The 12,090-nt window shown below is 42.0% G+C and overlaps 2 protein-coding genes across 16 annotated transcripts in view; one reads left to right on the forward strand and one right to left on the reverse strand.

Moving 5' to 3' along the window:
• Positions 1-12,090, forward strand: part of zdhhc5b (zDHHC palmitoyltransferase 5b) — a 34,701-nt gene that overhangs the window by 15,245 nt on the left and 7,366 nt on the right. For 4 of the 14 annotated variants that reach the window (XR_015506927.1, NM_001442802.1, XM_087280898.1 and 1 more), the window contains 7 exon segments: positions 811-983; positions 3,162-3,264; positions 3,394-3,485; positions 4,064-4,178; positions 5,567-5,675; positions 7,509-7,615; positions 9,613-10,361. Coding sequence is in view for 10 of the 14 variants with exons in the window: in NM_001442802.1 (NP_001429731.1) it covers positions 811-983; positions 3,162-3,264; positions 3,394-3,485; positions 4,064-4,178; positions 5,567-5,675; positions 7,509-7,615; positions 9,613-10,361 (1,448 nt within the window). In the remaining 4 variants the exon portion in view is untranslated. 14 annotated transcript variants of the gene reach the window in all.
• Positions 1-12,090, reverse strand: part of septin8b (septin 8b) — a 54,175-nt gene that overhangs the window by 2,202 nt on the left and 39,883 nt on the right. The window lies entirely within an intron of this gene.

A 12,090-nucleotide genomic window follows, 5' to 3' on the forward strand; every position in this document is an offset into this window, starting at 1 on the left:
ATAGATTTGCAACCCATTTGTCAACAAATCAGGTGAATCCAGCATGGCTGTGCAAGAACATGAACTGCTGGAGATCGCAAATGATGGTGGCCTTTTAGGGGCTGCGTTCTTTCCAGAGTTTGCACAAGTTTGTTGTTACCAATGGAGGTGCGTGGCGCTTGCGCCTTCTAGATGTGCATAGTTGAATCACTGCGAGTCACGTGACAAGAATTGACCGATCAGCTTCAGCTTGTATAGAATAACGTTATACACATTTCGGCAAGACTCACTATCCGAGACAAACACACATTAAAACACTGCAGTGCTTTGTATTTTTTTCCAAAAATAAAACTTGTATCAGAGTTACAGCAATGTTTTTTTCAGCTTATCATCCTCTAAGAAAATGGTTGATGGTCGCCTTGCAACCTACAACCTATGAAACACTCCAATTGTACGTCATTTTGGGCAGAAGTGTCTGCTAAATGAATAAATGTGAATGTATACTTCCCTCTGTGCTTTTATGGGGTTGTGCTATTGTGCTGATTTGCCCTGCATAGTAAATCTGTCCCAATATTTTTATTAGACTTATTTTTTTGGATGGTTTATATCTTCTAAGTGTGTGTGTGTGTGTGTGTGTGTGTGTGTGTGTGTGTGTGTGTGTGTGTGTGTGTGTGTGTGTGTGTGTGTGTGTGTGTGTGTGTGTGTGTGTGTGTGTGTGTGTGTGTGTGTGTGTGTGTGTGTGTGTGTGTGTGTGTGTGTGTGTGTGTGTGTGTGTGTGTGTGTGTGTGTGTGTGTGTGTGTGTGTGTGTGTGTGTAATGTGTATCGTGTAGGAGTTTGACCATCACTGCCCATGGGTCAACAACTGCATTGGGAGGAGGAACTATCGTTACTTCTTTCTGTTCCTGCTCTCGCTCACTGTTCACATTATGGATGTGTTTGGATTCAGCCTGCTTTACATCCTCCATCACACTAAACAGCTGGACCTGGTCCAATCTGGAGTCACGTATCCTTTCATTTGAATACGGTTTTCTCGCGATTCACCTTTGACTTGCTTAGACAGCTAATGTTCAGGAATAACAAACTGAACTTGTTAACAGAGTTCCCTCACTTCTTGAAACTGCTTGAATTTCAGACATATGGATTCAAGGCCTGGAAAGTACCTAAAAACAAACACAGATCTATGAAAGTACTTGAATTAAATTTGAAAACAAGCAATTGTTTACGGTGTTATTTCAACTATTTGTACTGTGGTGCTGTCAAAAACAAAACGAAAAAACTGAATGCTTAAATATTGTTCAATAACATTGACAAATAATGCACATTTGGTCTATATTTTAGAAACCCTATTACCCTGCTGAAAAATCCAGCTTAAACCAGCATAGGCTGGTTGGCTGATTTTAGCTGGTTGACCATGCTGATTTTAAAGGGGGTTTGGCCATTTCCTGGCTGGAAAATGACCTGCTAAAACCAGCTTGACTAGCCTGGTTTAAGCTGACCATAGCTGGTTTTGGCTGGGCTCCCATTTGTTTGATGAGGATAATTAGTTTGCATGGTGGACGAGGATCTTTTAATTTATATGTTACTTGAGTGTGAATAGGTTTGCGGCTGGAAGGCCATTGGCTGTGTGGAACATGTGCTGGATAAGTTGACTGTTCGTACCGCTGTGGCGACTGTTTGTTTTATTCTTCATTAGTATTTTGAAGCCATACATTGCTTTTATTCAACAGAGGACCACAATGGAAATAAGCCCAGGGCTTTATTGTGTTTTTATCCTCTACAGTTTTTTTTTTAACAAAATGTATGGAATACTTTTTGTACAATTTGTCTAAAATCTGTCAAATAAAATTCAATTCAGCCTGGCTAGGCTGGTCAAGCTGGTTTTACCTGCTATGACCAGGCTGGAAATGGCTGGAAACCAGCCTGGAAATGGCCTAAACCCCTCTAAAACCAGGCTGGTCAACCAGCTTAAACCAGCCTAGGCTAGTTGGCTGTTTTTCTTCAGTAGGGAATATATCACCAGTATTGAATTTAATGCATTTTATTAAAGTTCTTTGAACAAGACATGAAAATTGACAAAATTAATGGGTAAAATTATTAATTGTAGGTAATGTTAGGTACAGTAAGGACTTGTGCTGTGCTACATATGATGTGGTTTGAATAACAAAGGTGCTTGATTTAAAAATTAATAGCAGGGCTCAACAATTAAGACAGCCCAATGGCCCAGGGCCAGCGTAAGAGATGGTTGGGACAGTAAACAGGATCATTACTGGCCTGATTGGGACAGTGCTGCCTTGTCACTAAAATTTAATTTGTCTGCGACTATTTGTCAATTGCGTGCCTTTTAAGTTTGTGCTTTTAAGTCTATAAACACTACCTTCTCTGTGATGTCGTAAGCACCATATTGCCTTTCATCTGATTTGATGTTTTGAGCATGCTAATTTTTTCCGTAACCTGGTAACAATCAGTACAGTGAAAAGATAGCAACATGGCGGCAACATCAAATTATAAGGCTAAAAGAAAATATCTGTTTCTAACGTCTTGGAAGCAGACATTTACGTGTGAACAACACAACAAAAAATTAAGTGATGTTTTACACAGTTTGCTGTAAGTTTGACAAGTCAGCCACCTTTTGTTAAATGATTTCAAACCGCAATGAAATACCTCCACATTTTTCTCTGCTCTTTTTGTGCGCATAACACTTTTACTAACATGTTTTTAAGTATTGAAATTCTAGATTCACAGACTTTATTTTTGACACATTATTTAAAATATGCGGCTAAAAAATAGCTATTAACGTCATTTTTTTAGGTGGGGCGACTGAAAATTTTGGCAGGGAAAGTAAAAATCTGAACCACTGGCCCGATCAGACCAGTAGAAAAAATCCTTAGCGTTGAACCCTGAATAGTGCTTTAAAAAGTTCTTAAATGCTTGAATCTGGTGTCCATGAAAGTGTGGTAACCCTGTAAACAATACTTAAACATGCGCACGTAAATCACAAAGCATCAGCTTTTCTGTGCTTCTGACTGTCTGTGATACTTAAGTGTGTCCATCGTCTTGTCTAGGTGTGTGGATCGATGTTAGGACACTGTCTTACACAAAATGTGTTCACATGTTTTATGAATGAATCCCAAATGTCCTTTATCTTATGAATACACACCAACCTCCTTAACTCATCCCTCAGCATGGCAGTGATGTGTATAGCCGGTTTGTTTTTCGTCCCAGTTGCAGGACTCACAGGCTTCCATGTCGTTCTCGTAGCCAGAGGGAGAACGACCAATGAACAGGTGTGTGTGTGTGTTTGTTTGGGTGTGTCTGTTGTCCACATTGTGTTTGTTTGGTCAAACAGAATGATGTTATTTGCTTCTGCCTGATTTCTAAGGGTTTGTTCTCATGTGTCCTCTCTTTACCTTCAGGTGACTGGGAAGTTCAGAGGTGGCGTTAACCCGTTTACACACGGATGTTTCAAAAATATCGCACACGTGCTGTGCAGTTCACAGGCTCCCAGGTACTTATTATTCATTCATTCATTTTCTTTTCTGCTTGTTCCCTTTATTAATCCGCAGAATGAACCGCCAACTTATCCAGCAAATATTTTACGCAGCGGATGCCCTTCTAGCTGCAACCCATCACTGGGAAACACCATACACTCTCATTCACACACATACACTATGGACAATTTAGCTCGCCCAATTCCCCAATAGTGCATGTGTTTGGACTGTGGGGGAAACCGGAGCACCCAGAGGAAACCCATGCCAACACGGGGAGAACATGCAAACTCCACACAGAAATGCCAACTGACCCAGCCATGACTGGAACTAGCGACCTTCTTGCTGTTAGGTGACAGTGCTAACCACTGAGCCACCGTGCCGCTTTTAAATGCGTCTTTTAAATAGGCCTTTACACACCTCTATACTTATTACAGCCTACATGTGTGCAAAATACTGCAATTCAAAAGAACAGGATTCATTAAACAGAATCAAGTGTAATGCATTTCTAACTATGCTGAACTCTAACCACATGCGTTTGTGCTGAGGGTGATTGTGTGTTTTAATTGTATGTGATTATGAATTTGTTTTAATGCAGGTATCTTGGTCGATTGCGAAAGCCTCAGTCTGTTCAGGTCCAGCCACCATTTCTGCGACCGCCTTTATCTGAAGCTCAACTAGCAGCTAAAGTCCTGGATAACGGCATCCAGCAGGTATTAACACATCATTCATACCTTTTTTATTTACACTACCTGACAAAAGTCTTGTTGTTGATCTCAGGTGTAAGAGCAACAAATATTAACTTGACTTCTAGTTGATCATTTGGAAAAGTGGCAGAAGGTGGATTTTTTTTTTTGATGAATTATCTGTTGAACTGCATCCCAATCATCACAAATACTGCAGAAGACCTACTGGAACCAGCATAGACCCAAGCTTCTTATAGAAATCAGTCAAGTTTTCCAAATCGAAGATAAGGCAGTAGGGTAAAATTGGTCTAGTTATTGTAAGCTTAGATCAATCTGATTGGGTTATTACTGATTACAGATGAGAGTCCAGCCGTGCTCAATCATCACGTGCTCCTCTCGAATTTAGTTTATAAAACTTCACTTAAGTACATTAACTTGTGCCACATGTCAATATAGAAGCTTTTTTTGGTCATTGTATATGAGATTAAAGATTAAGGATCTTGATTATGAAATTTAAAGCAGAGTTTGTCATTCGCTACCATTTTTAATGACTTGCGACTCTCATTGACAGGTTAAAATCCAATCTTCCAGCTTACACGGCAGACACGAGGGCACATAGTGTCCCATTCATATATATAAGTCTCCAAATGTTTTTGCTGGATGAGGCCTAAATCTGATTTGAGTAAATCTTAGTCCGTGTGATTTATTTATTTATTTTTTATTTTTTCCTGCTTGCGTGTGCATGGGCCATATCCAGTGTTGGGGAGTAACTAGTTACATGTAACAGTGTTATGTAATTTAATTACAAAATAAAAGTAACAGTAATTAGTTACAGTTACTGAGAAAAAATGTGTAACTAAATTACAGTCACTTGTGAAAATGTTAAAGATTACAAATGGGATTACATCCAAATATGTTGAATAATGTTAATCTGTTGCTTTGACTGTTTTTGATATGCATGATGCCTTCTGAAAAGGCCATTTATAAAGAGCTGCTATTCTGAAGCTTTTGATTTGTTTGATTAGGTCATACCCGCTCAGTGTAAATGCTTGAAAATGATTCAGCTGAAAATATCCATTAGAAACCTTAAAGTAATCAAAAAGTAATCAGATGTAATAAGTTACTTTACTTTTATAAAGTAATCGAAAAGCTACACTACTTATTACATTTTAAATAGGGTAATCTGTAATCTATTACATTTCCAAAGTAACCTCCCCAACACTGGCCATATCTGATCTGTGCCACATAGGAGAAAAACATCTGAATTAGGTGCAGCTCAAATGCAGCCTAAGATGAGCTTAATTCTTTAGAGTAATTAACAAACACTGCTACTGTCTTTGATGTAGGTTTGTAAAACCTCTTCAGATGAATTGGTTGTTTTTTTTTTTCTAAGAGTTGCTTTGTGTGTTCCTCAGTCTAAAAGTAGTCTGGAGATAATGGAGAGTCAGTCCACTGATGCTGATCCTCCTCCACCACCCAAACCAGAGCACAGATACCCTGGGCTGCCTCACACACAAAATGAAGGTTAGTGCACACTCACACACACACACACACACACATTTTTTGCTTAGCATGTTTAGATTTCAACCTGACTGATTTCATAGTATTGGCAAAATGAGCAGAAATTGTGTTGGGAAGAGCATTAACCCATTCAACCCAAGTGTTCACACAGCGTCTAGGCAACTAGGAGAATAATAGATTGCTTTGATCGAAACCATTTAATATCAAATGTCCAGATGTGTTGATATACGTCCTGCTTGCACATCTAGATGATGTAATTTGTAATAATTGTGTGGTAATATAATAATTTTTTTTGAAAGTAAAAACAATTGAATTGTAATTCTGACTATGCTTTTTCTCATGCATACACGCTGTAATTGAACCAACATAATGTATGTGTGTAAGTAATGTGTATTTATATGGCGCATTTATTGTGTATGGCCATACACACAAATCGCTTCACAATCATAAGGGGGGTCTCTCCACACCACCACCAGTGTGTAGCATCCACTTGGATGATGCGACGGCAGCCACAGGACAACAGCGCCAGTGCACTCACCACACACCAGCTATTGGTTTAGTAGAGAGACAGTGATAGAGCCAATTTAGTGGATGGGAATGATTGGGAGGGCCAATGGAGGGAATTTGGCCTGGAATTACACCCCTACTTTTTATAATAAGTGCCATGGAGATTTTTAATAACCACAGAAAATCAGGACCTCGGTTTAACGTCTCATCCGAAAGATGGTGCTCACTGACAGTATAGTGTCCCCTTCACTATGCTGGGGCATTAAGACTCACACTGACTGCAGGTTGAGCACCCCCTGCTAGCCTCACTAACACCACTTCCAACAGCAACCTAGTGTTCCCTAGTGGTCCCCCATCCAGGTACTGACCAATTTCAGCCTTGCTTAGCTTCAGTGAGTAACCAGTCTTGGGCTGCAGGAGGGTCTTAAAAAGTCTTACATTTCCAAAAAATTAATTAATGGACTCAAAAAGTCTTATATTTGCTGAAGTGTTGTCTTGTAGGTCTTAAATAATTGAAAACAGGTCTTAATTTTCCATGTAAAGCTAACCCAAACAGGCCAACAATCATCCAATCACCAACAATCCATCTCAGTGGAACTCTATTTATAACTCTGTTTACCAATATGGTTTAATTATCACCCTTATGCAACCCAACACTGGGAAACACCCATACACTTTCATTCACACCCACTATGGACAATTTAGCCTACCCAATTCACCTATAGTGCATGTCTTTGAACTGTGAGGGAAACTGGAGCACCTGGAGAAAACCCAAGTGAACGCGGGGAGAACATGCAAACTCCACACAGAAACACCAACTGGCCCAGCCAAGACCCGAACCAGCGACCTTGCATTGGACTCAAGCTAGACTCAACCTGTTGCTATTTTCTCTTTAATACTGCTGGTTTGAGTCCTGGCTGGGTCAGTTGGCGTTTCTGTGTGGAGTTTGCATGTTCTCCCTGTGTTGGCGTGGGTTTCCTCCAGGTCCTCCGGTTTCCCTCACAAGTCCAAAGACATGCGCCGTAGAGGATTTGAGTAAGCTAAATTGTCCATAGTGTGTGTGTGTGAATGAGAGTGTATGGGTGTTTCCTAGTGATGGGTTGCAGATGGAAGGGCATCCTCTGTGTAATACATATGCAGGATAAATTGGCGGTTCATTCCGCTGTGGTGACCCCTGATTAATAAAGGGACTAAGCTAAAAAGAAAATGAATGAAATTATTTGGAAATACTAAAGTAAATGACAAGCACGTGTTTATTTGGGGTGAACTATCCCTTTAGTATAAATTTAAACCTGCACCTTCAATCAAACAGTCTTTTCTTCCAATCAGAGTGCAGCTTGCTGACTGAAGCTCCGCCCACACCTTCATTGTATAAATACAGGCCGGCCTACAGCAGCCCAGGAAAGAACCACACGGCCTCAACACATTCCAGCAAGGTAACACAAAAATACAAGCGGTAACAGATTTAGTTGTTTTGTTTTATTTTGTTGGGGCAACCGTGATTTAATGCACTTGAGGTTTGCATTGCATTTCTTTTTTCTTTTGATTTTGTTCATACATTGATTTCTTTCTTTGATTTGATTTTTCTTGAATTTCTGAAATCAATGGCAGTCAGTGAGCGAGTAAGTTTAGATGTGTGTCATCTGTCGTTATGGTGTGTTTTTGCACCTTGCTCTTGTGTTTGACTCCGCAGTCGTTGCGTTTGACTAAAGCTGGACACTTCTCCTGTTTTCCTCTCGTTCTGAAGCACAACTTAAAGTCTTTCCTTTTTTTCATCCATTCTGTAAAAATGGCATGAAATTTGTGTCAAATCTTCCTTGATGTTTTAAACAATTTTTGTGCCTCCATTCCTATGAAGCCCCGAAGGAGACAGTGTGATGGGGAAAAATAAAAGATGTAAAAAATTGCAGCATGTTTCTTTCCATTTAAAATCATTTAAAGTCAGCTTTGCTCAAAGTTTGAGGTCTGTCTAATAAAACTAAAAATTATCTTGACTCCACATAACTTGCATTTAATTCTCCACTCACTGGCCACTTTATTAAGTACACCTATCCAACTGCTCGTTAGCGCAAATGTCTAATCTGTCAATCACATGGCAGCAACTCAATGCATTCAGGCATGTAGACATGGTCAGAACGATCTGCTGCAGTTCAAACAGAGCATCAAAATGGGGAAGAAAGCTGATTTAAGTGACTTTGTGGCCAGACAGGCTGGTCTGAGTATTTCAGAAACTGCTGATCTACTGGGATTTTCATGCACAACCATCTCTAGGATTTACAGAGAATGGTCAGAAATAGAGGAAATTTCCAGTTAGCGGCAGTTTTGTGGGTGCAAATGCCTTGCTGAAGCCAGAGGTCAGAGGAGAATGGCCAGACTGGTTCCAGCTGATAGAAAGGCAACAGTAACTCAAATAAGCACTCGTTACAACCGAGGTCTGCAGAAGAGCATTTCTAAACACACAACACGTCCAACCTTGAGGCAGATGGGCTATAGCAGCAGAAGACCACACCGGGTGCCACTCCTGTCAGATAAAAACAGGAAACTGAGGCTACAATTCACACAGGCTCTCCAAATTTGAAGAAACATTGCCTGGCGTCAACAACATGAAAGCATGGGTCCATCCTGCCTTGTATCAACAGTTCAAGCCTGGTTTATACTTCTGCCTGGAGTGATCGGCGTGACCCACGGCGACTGCCTTGCTCGTAGTGGTGCATTCATAATCCGTGCAAGTTAATCTACTGAAAAATCAATCAATCGAAGTCTGTCCATCTGCTTCTGTGTTTGGACTGGCTCCTCTGATGTCAGACGCTTCAGCCACAATATTCTTAGCCCTCTCACCGTTAGTTTGCTATGAGGGAATGATGCACAAATTAAAGCCCTGCCCCCTACTTAATATTTAATTTCAGTAGTAAGTACATCAACATACTGAAATAAATCTCAGCAACTTCCAGTTCGTGCACACTTTAGATCAGGGGTCACCAATCTTGTTCCTGGAGGTCTGGTGCCCTGCAGGGTTTGGCTCCAGCTTGCCTCAACACACCTGCCTAGGTGTTTCAAGTATACCTAGAAAGACCTTGATTAGCTTGTCCAGGTGTGTTTGATTAGGGATGGAGCTAAAATCTGCAGGACACCGGCCCTCCAGAAACAAGTTTGGTGACCCCTGCTTCAGATGGACAAAAATGTTTTACAAGCAAATGCAAAGTTTCTCATTCAAACACTGCAATCATACGCAAAAGCTTTGAAACATAAGTGCTCCTCATATTATGTCGAATCTTTTTCCATCACCATATGTCCCCTTAGGGGTTTCATATGTCACTTTACATGGTGTTCTTTGCTCAAATGTCCAGCTGTGTGCTGTCCTTCATCTCTCTGGTGGTTCTTCACCTTCTGGGAGCGTTTGCTGTACTCTTTCTGTCTGTGTTTTTCCTCTCAGATGAGTCGAGGGAACAGTATGACCGAGTCTCCCTCTGTTCCCGTCACCACCGGCCAGCCCAGCTACCGCTCGGACCCCAGTCTGTCCAGCCGAGGGGCCGCGGGGTGCCGTGGGGGAGCGGAGGGGGGTAGATCAGGCTCGGGGGGGCTGGGCGGGGCCTCTGCGTTTGGTGGGCGGTCTTACCCTTCCTTTACAGACACCCTCCTCCAGTCAGCAGCAGCCTCTTGCTCCTCAAGCCTTCGCTCCGCCCACACAGCCCACAATGCACTAGGGCCACTCATCTCTGAGGGCACGACCTCCACTAGCTATAAAAGTTTAGCCAATCAGACGCGCAACGGCAGTCTGTCTTATGAGAGTCTGCTGACGCCATCTGAAAGTCCGGAGTTTGAGTCTGCTGCTCACGAACTGTCCCCGCCCAGACCACACCCTCCGCACTCTCTTAGCACAGCAGCGGGGGCGGCGCCTATTTTGGGGTACACGTCCCCTTTTCTGTCTGCTCAGCAGAGGGAGGGATCTCTCCAGGCCTGCCCTGCTCCCCTAAGACCCTCCCCCAACAGAGCTTTCCTGCGTCCAATCAGCTCGCCCCCTTCTCGGGCTCCGCCCCTTTCTCCTCGAGCACGCTCATTGGGCTCTCCTCCTCCTGGCCCCGCCCCTGGCCATACACCGCTGGGCAAATCAATGTCCTACGGAGGTGGGGCTGAATTACAGCACCGCCCCTCTAGCTCAGGGGGCGGGACTTCAATGCCCAAGTGAGTAATGCCTGCAGATTTTATTGTATCGTCTCTCTCTGTTCCCCCAAAATCCCTGCACGCCTTAGTGTGTGTGTGTGTTTGTGTGTGATGGTCAAGTAGAGCAATGATTATATTCATTTGGTTTGGTTTCTCTTCTTCTCTTTGTTCAGTAACACTGTCTCTTTCTTCCTGCCACCCATGGCCACTCTCGAATTTCTGCACGCACATCCTCCATTTCTCTGCCCTTTTCCCTTCTCTGTTCTCTTTCTGTCTCTCCGTTCATCTGCTGTCCTCTTTCCTGCCCTCCTCCTGCCTTGTGGCCATAAGGATGAGTCTGTCTCTGTGCTAAGGTTCGTCTCATTTTGCTAATTTTCATGTCTTTTTTTTTTTTTTAAGTCAGCATGAAATCAAGAGTCTATGAAGAAGTCTATCTTGTTTGTTCCTGTTAGTAAAAACATAAACTGATGGGACATTATTGTACAGCGTTTCCCATTGCATCCAATAATTTTTTACAGCATTGGCAGACAGTTACACAACATTAAAGGGCCATGACACCCCCCACTTTCGGTTAAAGTCTACTTCAGAATTTTTTCAAAAGATTCATGATTAATGGGCGTGGAGCTCCGCAAGCATCGGGCAGGAGTGGGCGTGGCCAGCAGGGGAGAAGGGGAGCGAATAACTGTTGTTGACAGTTAGCTCACAAACTGAGACGCAAACCGTGAGGAGACGCATGAGTTTATAGTTTACAAAGTTAAAATGCAAAGAAATAAACAATAATTTAATGCCCTGCTACATTTGTTATTAGTAATTTCATATACACACAACCATAATTTATATCATTATAAAGATAAGTGTGTTCATGTAAACACTATAAATGAGGATTCTCCATCGATCCCCGGGTCTAAATTATAGATCTTGAATGCAGACTCAGTGCAGCAGGTCTCCTGACGTGCCTATTTTAACCATTAGCCCTGCTGGTAATATAGAGGATTTAGGCAAACACAGCAGCACGGCGATGTGTCTGAATGTGAACGAACTCCTGATACAAGTCAACGTCCGCCATTCTTCAATTCTCGTACTGCTCTCCCGACAAAAATGCTTGCAGCACACTCACAGCTTTGCTGTATGATCAGCCCTGACAGGATTGCGGGAAAAAAAACATACAACAAACCCCGTGGATCATGGAAACAAACACATACGAGTCTTCATGAACGGCTACTGCGTGCCGTGGGTCTGTGTCTCACAGCTTGCTTGAAACTGGCTGGTCTGCCTTCGGAAAGCACGTGCTCTCATGAATAATTAAGCAGCCGGCTCTTCTCATAGGATAAGAAAACTCTGCTATGAATATTAATGAGAAACCGACGCGTCATCATTGCACTTGCAGTACTGCGCTACGTCGCCGATTTTGCTCCCGCCCCAAAAATCATTTTAAACCCGGAAGCTGAAATTAGCTGACAAAAGCTCTAAATTATCCACTTTTCCCCACAATTAAAGCTGACAGGTGCTAACATCGTCTTAACTGATGCTCAACACACACAAATCTGTTAATATAAAAAAAAGTCCTCCAGGGTGTCCTGAACCTTTAATATCCGATCATACATTTGAAACTATATCAAAATGTTCAAAACTGAACCTAACCTTAAGTTTACAATCGCTCGCAAATAAAATTGTACATAATAATTTAGTAATGATACGTCTTATGAATGCTGTTTCATGCTGACTTAAATCTGTTGTCTTGCTTGCATTG

The sequence above is a fragment of the Danio rerio genome, chromosome 14 (assembly GCF_052040795.2).
Source record: "Danio rerio strain M-AB ecotype USA chromosome 14, GRCz13ab, whole genome shotgun sequence".
Classification (NCBI taxonomy): Eukaryota; Metazoa; Chordata; class Actinopteri; order Cypriniformes; family Danionidae; genus Danio; species Danio rerio.